The sequence below is a fragment of the Moschus berezovskii genome, chromosome 3 (genome assembly GCF_049115385.1).
Source record: "Moschus berezovskii isolate FMDL1 chromosome 3, NW_MosBer_1.0, whole genome shotgun sequence".
Lineage (NCBI taxonomy): Eukaryota > Metazoa > Chordata > Mammalia > Artiodactyla > Moschidae > Moschus > Moschus berezovskii.
The window spans coordinates 11,033,384-11,052,270 of record NC_142462.1 but is presented as its reverse complement, the minus strand read 5'-3'; the positions used below and the strand labels follow the sequence as shown (position 1 = coordinate 11,052,270).

The window sequence follows — 18,887 nt, the reverse complement described above, 5'->3', positions numbered from 1 at the left end:
CTGTATCTGTCAGTTATTTTGTGACCAGCTACAATGAAACTTAAGTAGTTTATACTTGCAATATTTCCAGAGTTCCAACCCCAAATCCAAAGGGATAAAACTCACCATGGGATTTTTGAAAAACTCGTATTTTGCGTAATTCTTCCTGAATAAAAATTTACTTTCACTTGCCATGGTGCTCTCCACCTGGACCACCAGCTCATGGTCTTCCAAGCACCGCTCTGCAGGAGGAAGTATTGTGGGAGATGAGACAGGCAGAGCCTTCCAGGCAGCCTCAACCAAATACAAAACCCGACTTTTCCATTCTTTACACATCCTGGCGAAGATGAGATCGAGAGCCAAAGTAAATTGAAATCTCACTTTAATGCGTTATCAAGCGCTTAAGAGGTCTTAGGACTGGGAGTATGAGGAACTCAGGTCAGTCTTTGCTTTTGCATGCTTCTTTTCAATTTGGCATCAACAAAGCTTAAGGAGAGACTCAATAAAGACTCTTCAAAGGATTTCCCTAGTGGTCCAGAGGTTGAGATCCTGCTTTACAATGCAGGGGATGTGGGTTCGATCCCTAGTCAGGGAACTAAGATCCCACATGTCTGGGGCAACTGAGACCCATGCGCCACAACTCAGACCTGGCACAGCCAAATAAAAACTGTCTTTAAAAAGGACCCTTTGTAAATGATCTTGCCTTTAAATTAAGAAATGTCAACTCTTGCAAAGAATAGGGACTCTAACAATGGCAAAACACCCAAAGACAGGGCGGGAGAGCGCTGAGCGTGGAGGATGCACGGGTGTGAGGGCAGAGGGCCGGCAGGCAGGGTGCGGCTCTGACTGCGTGAGACTCAGCCGCCTGGGCTGAACATGGGGCAGGGGAGCGACTGGCAGGCAGCCTGTCCCCAGAGCTGGCTAGCGCCACAGCACACGCTAAGCACACGCAGCCTGCAGCCGCTCTCACAGCTGGGCCGCGCTGCTGGGAAGGACACGCACAGCGCACGGCCGTCGTGCGGGCATGCGCGCACACACGCTTCGGCGCAGGACTTGGCCGCGCCGTCACCCTGGGGCAGGCTCTCCAGCACAGCCTGAAGACTGCGGCTCCACGGCGAGCACAAGGAGCCACTCTGCGCCCTGCCTGGCACCCACCACGTGTCCACACACAGCCTGTTGACGGGGCGGTGGGAACGACCCTCATTCCCTAACGTGATAAATGACCAGAGGGAACCCAGGGCAGCTTCCAGTGTGAACCGAGGCCAAAATGGTAGAGAAGCAGAGGCTATGAAATCGCCACAGAAGGGCCGTGTCAGCCCTTCCCAGCCCCCACCTCCTTTTACATTACCAGCCGAAAGCCCCAGAAAGTCTCATCTTCAAGGAGGATGAAGTGGAGGGACACAGCATTCCTAAACCAAAGGCATCTCAGAACGTGGGAGAATTCCTGTCCATGAAGGACACGGTCACCAGGGCGCTGGTCTGAGCCAGGCTGTGATGGCATGCAGAGCACACTCAGCCTTGGTTTGATATCAGGGCAGGATTCCTTGGTAGAGACATACTCAAAACCTGAATTTCCTCCCCCTGATGGACAGGAAGCTCGGGCACCTCAGTATGGGCCAGACCCCGGCACTGCCAATGACCCACCGACAGGCCCCGGATGTGAGGGGAACTGGCCAGCAATTCAGGAACCACATGCACTGCCCGAGGTCTCCCCAGGGCAGCAGAGAAGAACCAGGGGCAGCCCGAGCATGCTTAAAACAGCTCTGTCTGCCTCCAAGACAGGGGTCAGTAAACAGAACGAAATAAAAATAGATACCAACAACAAAATAGGGATTAGCACGTTTTCCATTTAAAACAAACTCATGACTTTCCTGAAGATTTTAATTCAGAGGAAAATATTTCTGTAGTTATGGGGGGAGAACAACTACAGCCCAATAGCCTGATGATGGCTGGTTTATAGAATTAAGGTTTTGTCACCAGGTAAAATATGGAGAAGGAAATGGCAACCCATTTTAGTATTCTTGCCTGGAGAATTCCATGGACAGAGGAGTCCATGGGGTTGCAAACAGTTGGACATGACTGAGTGACTAACACACACACACAACAGGTAGAATAAGGAGAAATAAAGAGCAGGTGGCAATGACCTGGTCCTCCGGACAGGAGCTACCAGCTGCATGGGGCACCCAGACGCCACGTCCCAGGCAGGCTCCCCTCCTCCCGGCCCAGCAACCCCGGGAGAGCCGCACGCAACAGCATAAGCAGACTGTCAAGGGTCCCAATGGCAGATGCTTCTCTGCCCAGGGTCACTGCTGACTCCCCAAGGCCCAGACACGGAGGCAACCTAAATGCCCGTTGACAGAGGAACGGGCAAAGAAGATGTGGCACATATATACAACGGAATACTACTCAGCCACAAAAAAGAATGAAATAATGTCACTTGCAGCAACATGGATGGACCCAGAGATAACCGTATCAAGTGAAGTAGGTCAGAAAGAGAAACACAAGTACCATACGACACCACATCTATGTGGAATCTAAAACGTGACACAAATGAGCATTACGACACAGAGACAGGCTCAGAGACACAGAGCACAGACTTGTGGCTGCCCGGGGGAGGGGTGGGGGAGGGAAGGACTGGGCGGTTGGGATTAGCAGATGCAAACTGCTACATACAGGATGGGTGAACAAGGTCCTACTGTACAGCACAGGGCCTGCGACAAACCAGAATGGAAAAGAACACAAAAAAGAATATATATGTGTGTGTAGAACTGAGTCACTTTGCTGTACAGCACAAATTAATGCAATACTGTAAATCAACTAAACTTCAATTTTTTTAAAAAAAGCCTATTTTGCTTCTGTGGCCATGCAGCGGACACAGGACTCCTCTGCAGAAACCCGGGCAGCCCCAGTGCCCAGCCAACAGCACTAGGAGGTGTCAGCCTCCCCCTTCGCTGAGCCCCGCAGCCCCTCAACTTGAGCACAGCCCACACGGCACAGATCAGAGCACTGAACAGTTGCCCAGGGCGTTGCCTCGCTAAGCGGAATTACGAGAAGCAAAACATACCCCCAGAAAACATCCTGATGTCTAGATCTGCCCCACAAGCAGCTTCCTGCTAGGTGTATCCTTTAGTGGGGAGACGCTGTCCTTTGGTGCCTTTGAGATGTAACAGACAGACAGGGACAAGGGTCGGCCTGCAGAGGCACCTGTGAGCCCCAGGGCTGAAGGCGGGCAGCTGCTCCCGCCACGCCCGCCCTCTGCATGTGCAGATGTCGGGGTCCGGATGCGCTGGGCCCTCCAAAGGGCGGCTGCCACAGCCTTCTCACCTGACCAGGAAAAACCCAAATCAGGAAACACGTGGCACAGTCTCTAAGACCACGGGCCACTCAGGGCTCTGCCCCAACTTCTAAGCCAAAGCGCACAGGACCAGGACTGTAGGAGCGCCAGGAGGGGCATCGCACCTGGCTGTGGCAACAAGTCCAGTTCAGGGGGCGGGCAGGGAGGGTCCCACCAGCCAGAGATGCTGCCCACTCACGCCGGCAGCTGCCCCTGTTCCTGTGCCTCTGTGAGCATGATGCTCTTCTGAGGGTACCCTCAGAGGCTGGAGACGCAACACATACACGCGTTCTCTGACTAATGAAAAGGAAGTACTTCGAGTGGCTGTCCTGGGAACTGTCCCACATCTCCTAAATCAGTACTCGTTTCTGAGTGTGAAAAAGTTTAGTACTGTTAAGGTTGTCATAGCTTAACTGCAAAGACTGGCACAGTAATTGCAGTTGGAAATCCTCAAATTCTGAGGCTACACACTGACTCAACCACTCGCCTTAGGGATCTGCACGCATCATCTCCCTTTGGCCTGAGCCACCAGCCTTGCACACACGCAGGTTCCAGGAGCATTCCCGACATATACTTGACAAGAGTGTGACCTTGTGAAGGGAGAGTCAGTGACCGGGGAGATGGGGCTGGTGGCTCTGCCCTGAGAATGGTCGGGGAAGAGGTGACAGACGCATGTGCCGGGGGTCCTGGGAACATGACAAAACACCATCTAGCACAGAGAACACCCCACGCAAGGGGAGTTACGGCGAAACACCCAGGCTGCTCTGAAAGGCGCTCCCACAGCCCTGCCCCATGGAAAGCTTGAAACAGGGTGCCGGACCTTCCTCTTCCCACTATTGGGCGTCTGACCATTAAAGGCTGGTGGATAAATGGAAAGAATAGGACTTTCACCTGAAGAACAACAGATCAGAAAGAAAATGATAGGCTTAGATCTCAAAGAGAACAGTCAGGGCAGACACAGGGGCGGGAATAGATAAGCTCTTTGCAGACAGTGGGAGGTCTCCCCGGACGCTGCAGGACTTGGTGTATCGAAGCCTGCAGAACCGCCTACAGAACCTAGGCTCTAGGACAACAGGCCCACTCACTGCTCACGAGAAAGGAGCCAATGGGAGAAAGTGAGGAGGAGCCTTTTGAGGAGACTTTTTGTGTCTGTAATTCAGCTCACTGACTTCTTTTTGTCAAACAGGATCCAAATATTCTTTTGTCATTTTTATGATTTTACTTGCTCCTCTCCTTCTTTGTCCCCCCTTTTTCCTTGGTTCTATTGAGCTGTTGTTCCCTACATGGGAGTATGTCAATCCATCTGTGAATAAGAGAAAGAATAAAGAATACAACTTATGAGTATCACATCCCAGAGACTACCGTGTATGTGCGTTTCATTTCTTATTCCCGCAGAATGAATTTTCTTCATGTGATGAATCATTTCCCGAGTTTCAACACATATCATGTCTCTACTCTATGATGTCATAGAATCCAGGCGCTACGAAAAGGAACTCTTGAATAAACATTTCTCAAGCAGTCCTGGTATGTGACACCGTTCTGTGTGTCTGCCTCCACTGCATATATCCTCTATCTGTGTACAGCGACAGTCATGTATTAGAATATCTGCTGCAGATGCTTTCATAGTTCCCTGTAAATTAAAAGTGGTCAGACTCTTGAATAGTCTTCCAACAATATTCATTATATTTGGATCTGATTATGCAGACACATCTTTAAAATTGAACCAATATAATATTGTAGAATAATTTGCCTCCAATAAAAAATAAATTAATTAATTAAAAAAAATAAACCTCTATGCATGTCTGCACACAAGTATACGGATATGGATGCACACGTGTGCACATGCATCTGTATATATATCCGTCTATACATGCGTGAGCACGGGTGTATACACACAGACTGCAGGGTTCTGACACCATCTGGTTTCCAAATTCCTTGTGTGTCAGCAGATGCCTTGGGTGGCCCTATCGGACCCAACACAAGGGCCCAGACTAGGGCGCACTCACTCATGTCTCACACCAGAGCTTCCAGTCAGTTGCTCTGCTGAGCACCACTGAATGTACCTGGTAGAAGGTTGCTGGGGACAAAGAAAAAAGCCTCAGATGACACACAAGTGCACTGCACATCCAGAGTGACAGGAAAGGAGTCAGAGGTTCTTAGCGCTTACTTTAAACCACACACTGTCTGTCTGACAGCACAGGGGAGCCAGAACATGTGACTTCAAGCAATGCCAACTCAAATGTACCTCGTATTACGTAGGCTTAGATTGTATAATATGAGTTGCACAAATGCCACTTAGTGAAAGGAATATTCCAGACCTAGGTTTAATTTCAATTTACTAATTGTTCTAAAAGGTTATAAGAAAGATTTTCAGCTACGGGAAGAAGTTTGCAAGCTGTGCAGTTTTTCTCTCCTTCAAGACATGGAAAGAAAATACAGCTGTAGACCTACAGAAAATTCTGGTTTTAAATACTTGCCTATGATTTTGGAAGCACCATACATTATTCAGTAAAAAATTAAATGAAAGTCTGAAAAGCTTCTTTACCTGAAATAAGCCACCAAACAAACAAACCCCAAACTTTAATAAGTTCTGTAAATAGTACACATTTCAAAATAATCTCTTGCTCTCTCAAATAACCAGAGACACCGTGGGAAACTCAAACTTAGATGACATTACCACCTCGACTCCTGGGGGCCTCCCTGTGCCCTCTTGCAGGCTGTCACCATGGCTCCCCGACCCCATCGGGTGTGGGAACGGCTCTGCAAAGTGATGCCAGAATCTTCCAGGGCACCTCTGGCTGACTCCCCAGAGCACAGGTGTGCAGCAAGCACCAGGCCTCTCACAGCCAGTCCTCCTGCTGAACCAGAGGGACCCTCCTTCCTACTATCTCTGAGACCTTGAGGATTACTGCTCCAAACATCCAAGAGTGAGATTCTGAAAGCACCAGAGGGGAGAGGGCCGTGAGCAAGGAAGGCGAGAGTTCAGAAGGAGAAGCAGCAGGAGCACGGACAGACCGCCTGTTCCACTGGCAGGGGACACTGCAGGGAGTCTGGCATCTGGTGGTGGTGGTCTTCACCTGACATCACCCTGAGTAGCCCACTGCTGCTCCCCACCCGGAGCTGCCCCCGCCCAAACCTGCTCCCCACCAGGACCTGCTCCCCACCCGGAGCTGCTCCCCCTCCTGGAGCTGCCCCCCACCCAGACCTGCTCCCCAGCCAGAGCTGCTTCCCACCCGGAGTTGTCCCTGCCCAAACCTGCTCCATAACTGGAGCTGCCCCCCACCTGGAGCTGCCCCCCACCCAGACCTGCTCCCCCTCCTGGAGCTGCTCCCCACCCAGAGCTGCTCCCCACCTGGAGTTGCCCCCGCCCAAACCTGCTCCACACCCGGAGCTGCCCCCCGCCCAGACCTGTTCCCCACCTAATCCCAGGTGTGGGTGGTGCTCCACCAGCGCCCAGCTGTTGTCGTCCACACAGTGACTTCTGTAAGCCAGCAACTGGCACAGGTCCCTGGCCGTCATGTCCGCCAGAACCTCCACCACTTTGCTCGTCCCGTCTTCACTGAAGACTCTGACATCCTGCAACACAAGAAGGTGACATCTGCAGATGAACAACTTCGGGTCTTCAGAAATACACACTGATACAACACACAGCGGGAAAAGTATAGATGACAGCGCTCCAACATGTATCATTGGTTTTCCAAGCAGCAGGTGACCACAGGCTGCACCCATCAACACTCCCCTCTCAGCCCCCTGCAGATGCACAGGGCACACAGGATTCCAACACAGGCTCTGAAAACACCCAGGAGACCTCGGGGACATATGGCCAAACCAGTGGAAGAGCTGCTTTTCCATGATCTGTCTCGGGAAGTGACAGAACTCCTTTCAAGTGCTGCTGGTGGTGGTGTTGGGGTTGGACAGTTTACAGCTGAACCAACTGTGAAAGCAACAGATGCCCCGCAGTAATTCCTAACTTTGGGTGATTCCAGCTGTTCTCCTTTCAAGGGTCCCCAGTGCAGCGGCAGAGCCCATCCCGCTGCCTCCTCCTATCATCCCCTACCCACCTCATGCTCACTGCAGCTTAGGAAGAAGACGAGAAACAGTAATATGAACATGCCGAAATTTAAACGACTAAAAAGGGCAGTCCCAAAACTCTTTGGCCCCTCCCTGCTACAAAATTCCAAGCCAGCTTCGTTTTCCCAGTGCTGTTCAAAGCCATGACCTATGAGCAGCTCCCAGACAGGGGGACAGCCAAGCAGAAACCCAGAGGATCAAACATTTTCTCTGCCCCAGCTGCAAAATCAATAGGGGTGTAGCCTTGAGAGGAAACAGGAGACGCTTAAAAAAATCTTACCTCAGCAGCATGGAAAAAGCAGTCAGAGGAACAAGACGGCATTTTAAATCGAGACTGTGTCTTGAAAGGGAGTGTGTCCCAGCCTCTCCCACCATCCCAGGCAGGCAGGACACCCACTCCGGGCGCTGAACCACCGACAGAGGCCTGGTGGGCAGGCTATCTCTGGGCAGCAGGGCAGCTGCTAGAAGGCTGCCTTGGGCTCGGTCCTCTAGCCCGTGAATCAAGCCACGCGGGGCAGACCAATCAGGGCCTTGTCTGGGCCTGATGCAATCACTCCCCTACTCAGCGCTCCCGCCCAAGGTGGAGGTGATGACAACGGGACAACAACTCGAGGCTCAGACCAGTGCTCCAGCAAAACCCCTGCTCACTCCTCCCTACGGCAGCGAGCTCCCAGGCAGGATGCTTGGCCTGAGCACGTGTGTTCTCTGAACTCAGGCCCGGCTGCCAAACCTCTCAGCAACCTTGAGCCCTGCAAGGCATGCTATCACTTGCAAGTTTGGAGCTGGAGCTTTCTGCGGCCTGAGTGTCAGCTGGTCCTGAGGAGCTGGCTTCACTCCCTCCCTCCCGCTCCAAGTCCTTTTTCTCGAGTTTTGATTAAGTGCAGACTTTGAACATTTCTCTCCACTGCAAGGAGTCTCGCAGGAGACGGTGAGTTGCTGAGATGAAGTCCACAGGGAGGGTGCATTTCCCCGAGGACTGTCCACAGCAGACTTAGAGTTCTCAGAGCCAGAGGGCAGACAGGACCACCCCGGGGACTGAGCTGTCAGTGGGGCAGGGTCACTGTTTCCACCACCTCTCCACCAGCCCTCCAACCTGGTTGGCGGGGGGAGATCAGGACCCAGAAGCCTGCTTATAACTCACATTCATCTTAGATGAAACCCACTCCATGTCTTTTCTGGAACTGACGTTTCACTGAATGACAGTTCTATTTCTCCAAAACCAATTAAATATTCAAATACAGATAACATGACTGAGTTTATGACAACAAAATGGAATTTTAACAAAGAAAACATGTCTCTGGTGTATAGGTAAAAACTCTGTAAGAACAGATACATTAATACAAAAGAAAAACAAACCTAGGAAAATAATTCATACAACTGATATATATGCTAATTACATATGCTGTTGCTGCTGCTGCTAAGTCGCTTCAGTCCTGTCTGACTCTGTGTGACCCCATAGACGGCAGCCCAGCAGGCTCCCCCGTCCCTGGGATTCTCCAGGCAAGAGTACTGGGGTGGGTAGCCATTGCCTTCTCCGGCTAATTACATATAAAATCATAAATATGTAAATTATAAATATATAAACCTTCCACAGCAGTGCATACATACAAATACCCAAATCAGCATGTTCCTAATTTTCCTTCTTTCCTAAGTTTCTAAGTGAACTTCTCTGTGACTACAACGAATATTACCTTCCCTAGGAAGTTTAAAGAGGGCTGAAGTGTGCTTCCTCTCTCTCTCCAAGTCTTTTCCTGTCCAAATCAGCTACAGCAGTAGTTTTAAATCTTCCTTTCAGTCCTACTGCACTTTCCTTTAAACTCTTTCTTCACTTTCCTTTGCTCCAAGAGCACGCCCCCAGAGGCCTAAATATAGACCTAGTATTACAATCTAAGATGTGCTTTGTCATATGGCCATGTCCCCAGCTTTCAGATCCCCAGAGCCAGGGACCGGCTGGGGCTGGGGCAGGCGGGCTGCAGCCTGTGGCACAGACAGACACAAGGGTCACAGGCTGCCAGGACAGGACCTCAGATCCTGTACCGTCAGCTCCGCTCCTGACACAGCGCCGTCCAGTTATCTCTCCAAAGTCAACAGGGCCTGCTGACCAGATTAAACAGGCCCCAAGGCAGAAAGCCAAGGAAGCCAACATACACACCCACAGTCTCACCAAGGGAGCAAGACAAGCTCGAGAGGAGAGTGTAACCAAGACAAATGCACAAAGGAAGATGCTGTTGGCACTGCCAGCCTCTAAAGCCAGTAGCTCCAGAAGGGGCACCTTGCCCTGTGCCCACCACCCCTGCAGTCAGCAACTGGGCAGGGCTGGGCTCATTCTGGAAACAAGCGAGGGTCTTCCATCTCAGCCTTTGGTGCAGCAGGCCTGGGCTGAGGGATGCTGGGGAGCAGGCTAAGCTCCCAAGTGAGATGCTCATGGTCCTGCGAGGGCAGGATACAGGAGCTTCTTCCCTGTCAGCCAGCCAAGGCCTCTGCTCCAAGGCCTCAGCTCCAGTAACTCACAGTTCAGCCGGGATGAGATCGACCCCGAGGGCACACGGGGCTCCAGGGTAAACCTGTCTGGGGAACACACGGATCTGGGTCCTCCGAGGTGGTGGCGGTGTCAGGACTTGGAGCACAGACCAGCAGTGCCAGTCTGGCCCGGCCACTCCCCGGCTCTGTGACCCCAGTGATGGGAGGGGAAGCATCATTCATGACCCCCCTGGCCAAGGTGGGGTTTCTGGAGAGAATCAGACCCACTGCAATCCGGCCTTATCAGCAACTAGCCACGGGGACTTGGCTGGGCCCAGCCTCTCTGTGCCTGTAAAGCGGGGATCTGGCAGAGGCAGCAGCCTCACGGGGTCAGCCTGGCTGGGGTTAACGGTTGCCTCTTCTGAAAAGCTCCCGGCCCCCTTTGCCTACCCCCGGGGTGCCCTAAGATGCGCTGAGGAGCTGGGGATAAGGCAGGAGCTCGCTGAGGGCCTGAGACACAGGCAAGGGGTGGGGGACTAGACCCGGACAGCCATGACTGACTCCGGTTTGCAATTAAGACAGCAGACCTCATGATTGCTGAGATTCAGTGGGAACAATTCACTCGGAAAAGTCAACTGCTGAATTTTCTGTTTTTGCACTGCAAAGGAAATTAAGTAGCTAATTACTTTTAAAGACAAAACTACCATTTATTACAGAATAATTTATATGGGAAAAGAATCTGAGAAAAGACTAGATATGAAAATGAAAGTGTTAGTTGCTTAGTCATGTTTGACTCTCTGTGACCCCATGGACTGTAGCCCGCCAAGTTCCTCTGTCCATGGGATTCTCCAGGCCAGAATACTGGAGTGGGTTGCCATTTCCTTCTCCAGGGGATCTTCCCAACACAGGGATCAAACCCAGATCTCCCACATTGCAGGTAGACTCTTTACCACCTAAGCCACCAGGGAAGCCTAGAATAGATCTATGCATTTGTATTAACTGCATCATTGTGTTGTATACTTGCAACGAACACAACCCTGTAAGTCAACAATATCCTAGTAAATAAACGACCTAAAGTAAAACAAGTTTTAAATACCAAAAAACTAAAAAAAGACCAAATCATGTTCAATGTAACACCTTATATACTTAGAAAACCTGAGAACATGTGCCATCCGCATGGCGGAATTCCGATTCTGAAATTTGTAATAAATTCCTGGACTGCATTGCTTTCTTGCTGTATAAATGATAAAAATAAATAAACTTTGAATTAAAAAAATTATATTAGAGAGGGATAATTACGTCACTCTTCCATCTCAGGGTTAGTGGGGGGAGGAGGTGCTACCGTATGCAGTCGTCTACCTGGCTCGGTGCTGCAGCCCGTCCTGAAAGCCTTGGCGTGCTAACAGAGGTCCCATCTCACCTGCAGCTCTGTTGACGCCTTTGCTGCATCCACTGTACAGAGAGGGGAGCGAGAGCATGGACCTGTGCAAACGTGCAGGAGGAGTTCAAGAAGCGCTGCGGTTGAAGACACATCACGTCCACGGCCTCCAAAAGGCAGGCAGACGGTGGGTCACCTCCCTCCTGCCACCCTTATTGCTGCTTTGGGGACCAGACATTTCCTGCTGGGGCCTTGCAGGTTGGAGTCTTGTCCGAATCCTGCAGACTTGACACTGGCAGAGGCCAACCCGTGAAAACGGCAAACAGAGGCCTCTCAGTGCTTTGTCCCAGGGTCGGCCAAGGCTGGGCATCCCTGGGGGGTCGGCGGCCTCTCAGTGCTGGGGCCGAACTGAGTAGATAGGCCGTCCTCGGCACAGGACCCAGAGAGCCTGCAGGGTCTGAGCTGAGCACTTGTCTCAGTTCTTTATCATCCAACTTTCTTCTCAGTTCAAAAGCTCTCTGGGTCCTGCTTAAATACATTTTCAAAGTGAGGATGTAAGCTGGGCTTCTCACTAACTCTCGAAGCCTCCTGTAAATCCTGTGGGTAAACCCTTAAGGAGAAGTCAGGCTGTATTCAAGGGCCACCAGGGGGCATCCAGGCGGGAAGATCAATATCAAAAGGGAGGTCACATTAGAAGATGCTCAGCATCGCTCCTGATTACAGAAATGTGAATCAAAACCTCACATGGGTCAGAATGGCCAACCTCAGAAAGTCTGCAGACAACTAACAATGGAGAGGGTGCGGAGAGAAGAAACCCTGCTCTACCGTGCGTGGGACGGTAAACTGGTACAGCCACTGTGGGGAACAGAACGGAAGTCCCTAAAAGTATCTAAAAGAAGAGCTGACACGTGATCCCGCAATCCCACCCCTGGGCATGTACTCAGGAAAGATGGAAAAGACACGTGCACCTGTTCGCAGCAGTACTGTTCACATGAAACAACCTAGGTGTCCATCGACAGAGGAATGGATAAAGCAGACACAGTACATATATACAATGGGATTCTACTCAGCCACGAAAAAGTGCGAAATAATGCCATTTGTAGCAATGTGGAGGGACTGAAAGATTGCTGAGTGAAGTAAGTTAGAGAAAGAGAAATATCATATGACATAACTTATGTGCGGAATCTAAAAAATGATACAAGTGAACTCGTCTACAAAACGGAAACAGGTTCAGAGACAAAGAAAACTTTTGGTTACCAAAGGTAAAAGGGAGGGGTGGATTAATTAGAAGTTTGGGGTTAGGGATATAAAGTATTACATATGAAACAGATAAACTACAAGGTCCTACTCTATAGCACAGGGAACTACATCCAGTATCTTGTAATAAACTATATGGAAAAGACTCTGAACAAGGAGACACATATACACGCGCTTTCTGTGTGCCAGGCTGCTTCATCTCCTTGAGACCCTAGGGACGGTAACCTGCCAGGCTCCTCTGTCCATGGGATTCTCCAGGCAAGCATACTAGAGTATTCCTGCCACGCCTTCCTCCAGGGGATCTTCCCGACCTTGGGTCTCCGGTGTTGGGAGGGGTTTCTTCACCACTAGTGCCATCTGGGAAGCCCATATATACACATATATCCATACACACACACACACACACACACACACACACAGAACTGAATCAGTTTGTTGTATAAATGAAATCAACATATTGTGAACTAACTATATTTCAATTAAAAAATATCAAAAGGGAGGGAAGACTGGGTGATGGGGTTGGGAGGTGTGGAGGAAAGCCTGGTCTGGCCAGGCTTGTGAGGAGGGAAAACAGCAAAGCCAGTGGTGCCTGGGCAGCGGCAGGGACACTCCTCAGAACTGCAGAGGCCACAGCAGGGCCCCACGCGAACTCCCTCCAAGGTCAGCATCCCTCTCTCCCAACCAGACACAGGGTGGAAGCCCCAAGACGGGAGGACCGCTCTCCCAGAGGGAGGAGACGGGTCCATGGGGGCCCAGGTCTGAAGCAGGGCCTCTGCTGTCTGCCTTTCTGTCAGCAAGAAGCTCCCGGGAGCTACACGAAGCTGTTGACCCCGGGCACCCTCAGAGCGCCCACATGGGGCAGGCCTAGCAAGTGTGGATGAAATCAGATGTACTTCAGATGAGGGCAGGGCCAGGGCTGGGCTGGGTTTGTTTTAGTGAAAAGAATGTAATTCTACTGACTTCTGTTTTCAGTTCTGTTCTAAACTGATGTTCTTTTGAGTCACAGGAGTGATAACTGAAGCTGCTACAGACGATCACAGAGGCCCACCATATGCTGTAACATTAGCATCATTCTGTTCAACAACATGGACCCAAAGGGACTTTAGGAAAAACCAGGGTCTGTATTATAATCTATTGATTTCAGGGTCTCAGAGACAATTAAAAATATTTTAAGTCCTCACAATCCCTTCTAAAGGAGTTAAAGTTCTAAAAGCAACTCACAGGGTAGTTCCTGGAAGTCAAGCACAGATCTGGAGCCCCCACGGACACCCTTGTTGCCTGGTGCCCAGGGGCAAGATTCAGGGCCCAAGGCTGCCTGCTGGCACCTCAGAGTCACTACCTGGAAGAAACAATTTTGACTGCCTCACCTATATTTCTTTTCAAGTTTTCTAGAATAGATACATATAACCTATTACTTTGACAAAAGCAGTTTGTACAGAGTGGTATCTTACAAGAAATAAAAATAACAGTTGTTTTAAAAACATCCCAGGGACTTCCCTGGCGTTCCCGTGGTTAAGGCTTCACCTTCCAGAGAAGGGAGTTAAAATCTCACATGCCTCAAAGCAAAAAATCAAAACATAAACAACAGAAGCAATATTATAACAAATTCAATAAAGCCTCCAAAAATGGATCACCTCTGCCCCTCTTCCCCCAAATCCTATTCTCCTTTGTTGAGGTAGAGAGGAACCAAGAGGCCCTACTTCCATGGAGCAGAGAGAAGATTCTCAGTGCTTCTCTGAGTGTCAGAGTCCTTGCATGCACAGGGCTGCTCTGGGGGGCCCCCTGACCCCCAATCGCAGGGTGCTGAGCTGTCCTGGGAGTGTCTGTTCACATCTCTTTCTCTGTAGAGTGCCTGGGGCCTGGCCAGGCTCGCTGCTCTGACTGCCTGTTCACCCGGGGAGGCGCTACCCCCTTCCTGCCATACCTGCCTCCCTTCTTCCTGGGCCCCAGAGCGCAGCTGAGGCTTCCACGTCAGCGCAGTGATCTGCTGTGACTCTGCAGCCCTGCACCAGGCCATTCTCATCTACAAGCCTCCCCTTCCCACGAGCTACCAGGACTAGGCACCACGGCTGGGCTCCAGGTCGTGCAGGGGGTGTGCGAGTCTCTGCGGAGAGATGCCCCGTCCTGCCTGCCCGCCCACGGCCCTGACAGCTGTGGAGGGTGGCTACTTTATGATGTAAAGGAGAGGACTTCATTCAGGGTACAGGCGGCAGGGGTGTTCCCACGCTCTGAGCTCTGTGTAAGGACAAGGGTGGCGGCCTCCAGGATATGCCAAGTCAGGAGCAGACGAGATCACATTGATGGGACATTCCTGACACATACACAGACATTTTTGTTGTTGTTCAATTGCTAAGGCATGCCTGATTCTTTGTAACTGCATGGACTGCAGCACGCCAGGCTTCCCTGTCCTTCACATATATGTATAAATATACACACAGATGTACACACACAAACACACATGCCGACACACATCCATATACAGTTGACCCTTGGCCAACAGAGGGAATGATCTGAGTGTAACTTTTAGTTGGCCAACCAACCCTACGCCAGCGACAGTAGCTCTGTCCTGTTTGCACTGAAAAATACCCATGTTCAAACCCAAGTCATGCAAGGGAACACAGATATATCCATCTTTTCTTACAGGTTTTCACTGTAACATGTTTGGAAAATGTACACAGGACGAAGGAAAGAACGTGACCATCTCTAACAACTCCCAGATTCAGTTACGGTGCTCGAGTGTGTCCCTCCTGCACAGCTGTTTATAAACACATGCACGGACACCACCGGGCTCAGACGGCGCCTGAGGTTTTGCAATCGCGGTGTGAGGCTTCACGTTACACCGGCAACGCCACGCTGTCCCCAGGTTGCCGTGTCTCTCTGGTGTGTTGGTGCTGGGGGCATTTCTGCTCACGGCGGTGGGGAAGGCGGTGCTGCCCCAGGGCCGCCCACTCAGTGGCTTCTCAGTGACCCTTCTCACAGAGTGCCCTGGCACATCTTTACATGAGTCTTGGAGTGTGGCATGAATTATTTTCTCAGGATAAATGGCCGGATGTCAATTTTCCCAGAGTACCACCTCTAATAGGGGAAATATTTCCAAGAAAGGAGATGACATGTGTTTGGCAGAATGCGTACTATTCCTTAAAGCACAGGCCTCCTCTAGGCATCTCTGAACCTCCACCTCCACATTTAGCAAGCACTCATCAAGCACATGCTCAGTGCTGGGCCCCCTCTCCTGGATGTCCAAGGCACCCTGCTCCCCAACCCCAACCCCATGCTGTCTAAGTGCATCATTACGGAGACTAGAAGCTGCCAGCATGGGATTCAAGCTCCTGCTGTTCACTCTCTGCACGAGCCATCCCACCCCAGACCTTCGATATCCTCAACCCCAAACAGAGGGATGTTACACAGGCTGACGGTGAGTGTCACTCCCAGAAACGCATGCAACTACACAGCCCAGACACAGCAAATGCTCCATATACGATCATTCCAGACACATTCCTCTCGACTCCTCCTCCTGGGGCATCATGTGCCTAAAGACCCCCTCCCCATGAGCTGCAGGACAAAGATTGTCCACAGCATCAGCTCGGGAAGAGAGAGAATTTGGCAGGAAGCTCACCCTGGGCTTCTGCTAAGCTCAGAGACTTCTGTGGGGCTTTCAACTGTTCCTGGTCTAAGTAGTTGAAAATCCAAGAATTCAAAGCTTGCTTTGTATTTCAAGCAGCTGAAGCCCACGATGAGAGGCAGTGACGGTCCTTGAGAAAAGAGGCCCCTATCATGGTCCATCCATCCTGGGGGGCTGAAGGTTGTGCTGTGCCCAGAGCAGGGGGTCGACCAGATGACCTGTAAGGGGTCTGCTGACTGAGTTCTCTCTGTAGCTCTGCTGGGTGCAGGCAGCCCTGCGGCATGAATGTGGTGCTGAAACTTGCAAGGTGGCCTGGGACTGGGTTTTTCATTGTGGATCAGAGCCCCTGGGGGAGCAAACTCCCACGAAGCCCTTCCCTGGGGTGGCAGTGTCTTGTAAGGGAATTCATGGCACTAGGGTTGCAGACATGCAGTGTAAATGCAATTCCTACTTGAGGAGAAAGTTTTTAAAAAGTGAGATTAAGGAATTAGGTGTCACAATGGTATTAATAGTATTATTAAGAAAACAATCTGGATCTTTTATAGAAATAGACCAGAAGATTTATAGATAAACAATATGATGGCTGGAATCGGGTCAAAATAATATAATATATAAGGGGGTGTGGTTTGACAGTTGTGGGGTCTGGGTGGGGGGCATGTGGGATTCACCACACTACTCTACTTTTGTACAGGTTCTACTCTTCATAGAAAAAGAAGGATAAAGAAAGCCACTAGGAGAAATAAAGCAAATTTGAAGACTTCTCCTGGCTAATCTATTTGAAGAACTGAACCCATGTTTTCTCTTACGAATCTTAAAATGTAGTTGAGAGAGCAGTACCCTTTCCCGTGCTGAGTGGTTCCTGGCGGGGGCTGGACACTCCCCCCAACACCCCCACCGAGGCACATGTGGCCACATGTGAGATATTTCTGCTTGTCACAAGTGGTGTGTGTCGGGGGGGACTACCATCCTCTGGAGGCAAGGCACGATTGCTGCTGAACATAATCCAGGGCCCGGGACAGCCCCACGTCACTGAAACAACGTGAGGTCAACCAAACGAGGACCACAGTGGCAGTGAGTCACAGAATCCGATAACACTTCACCTGTTCTCACTGACAATGAACACACACAGACACACAGCTGGGAGAGGTGCTGCTCGTCCTCACAGCTGAAGGCCGACTGATTAACGCGGAATGACGGGCAGGAGTCACCACTCGGGAACCGGCAACATCTGACAAGACCAGCCAGAGGAGGTCGGAGGAGGAAGCGGGCAACAGGGTTCCAGGTGCTCTTCCTTTCAGCTGCTGTCTAGTTACGGGGAGGGATGCCACGTCGCAGTGCAGAAACCTAGCTGACAAGACTAATAAATACCAACATCAGTGACGAGACAAACCAGCATCACCGCGTCCTGAGCTCCTGCCCCGGGAAGGAGGCAGCTGCCTGCGGTCTGCCCACCACGCACAGCCTGAAGGGGCCGCAGGAAACCTCCCACAAAGCAAAGACGGGGCTCCGGTAACCGCTTACGTGACGGAGCACAGGGAGTGGTCAGATTGGGCCCCACTTGCAAGGAGATTAGAGACACTGAAACCAGTGCAGAGGTGGGTCCCGGATGGGTTCACGAACCAGAAAAAAAAGAAGCCACACAGGACACTGGGAGGACGCGTGGACCCCGGAGGCGAAGGCGGGCAGGTGAGATGAACTGGGAGGCCAGACTGACACACATGCACTATTGACACTACATATAAAATAGGTGACTAATGAGAACCGACTGTACAGCACAGGGAAGTCTACGCAGTGCTCCGTGGTGACCTGAATGGGAAAGCAATCCAAAAAAGAGGGGGTATATGTATAGTTGATTCACTTTGCTGTACGGCAGAAACTAACACAACACTGTAAAGCAACTATGTTCCAATAAAGTTGTTTTATTTTAAAGGACAATTAGAGACTCTGACTAAGGTTTAGACCCCCGCACTTATTAACGCGAACACCCTGACTTTGGTGACTGCTGTGTGCTGCAGTGCGCCCTGTTATACACACATTTATACACATTGGCAGGAGTGTACAGGAGCAAGGGCAAGGGTTTAGATGGGGCAGCGTGTGAGTGAGTAGGGAATCTGAGCCAGGACCTACAGGAGACCTTTGTGTCATCACTGCAGCTGCTCTATTTCAGAGAACAAGTTTAAAAAACACGTCGTGTGACAATAATGGCACGCAGGTCCCTCTTCAATCAGCGTCTCGCGGGTGCCATCAGCGACAGGGGCCAGGGTCACAAACACAAGGCTCTGCACCAGGAGGCTCCTCCCCCTTCCCCACCGAGCGTCTGTCTTCACTGTCAGGAGGGTTAAGACCCCAAAGCCGCGGGCACCAGGCAGTTCAGCCCTGGCCGGGGTCAGGAATACTGCAGGACGCACAGATGGCGCCCCGGTTCACACAGGTGTGCGGCCGCACCTGCCCTCGGAAAGCCCGTCCACGCCTGCACAGCCACGCCGAGAGCCCGGCGGACAGAGCCGTGGCCCCCTCGCCACCGCCTGTCCCTCTGTTCCGTGATGGCAGGGCAGGTCAACGTGCTATCTTTATCTCAAGCTGTGCAGTGCATTTACCAGCATCCAGTTTCAGCGACCGTCTGGCCTGAGAGGCAGGGCAGGTCTTACGGATCTTTAGGGATGAGGGGGCCTCCAGCTACGCCACAAGCAGCATCCCCGCCACCCCCTCAATGAGGGCGGGATACCAGATTCTATGCAGACCTTGGCTCACGCCTGCTGGGCCAGCACAAGCGCCCTAGCCGCTGC

At 51.2% G+C, this 18,887-nt stretch overlaps 1 protein-coding gene across 10 annotated transcripts in view; it reads right to left on the bottom strand.

Moving 5' to 3' along the window:
* The window catches only part of GRB10 (growth factor receptor bound protein 10), a 233,143-nt gene that overhangs the window by 35,443 nt on the left and 178,813 nt on the right, over positions 1-18,887 (bottom strand). For all 10 annotated transcript variants that reach the window (XM_055420352.2, XM_055420356.2, XM_055420354.2 and 7 more), the window contains 2 exons: positions 6,733-6,889; positions 106-221 (listed from right to left, as the gene is read on the bottom strand). In XM_055420352.2, the coding sequence (XP_055276327.2) occupies positions 106-221; positions 6,733-6,889 (273 nt within the window). The remainder of the gene's footprint in view (positions 1-105; positions 222-6,732; positions 6,890-18,887) is intronic.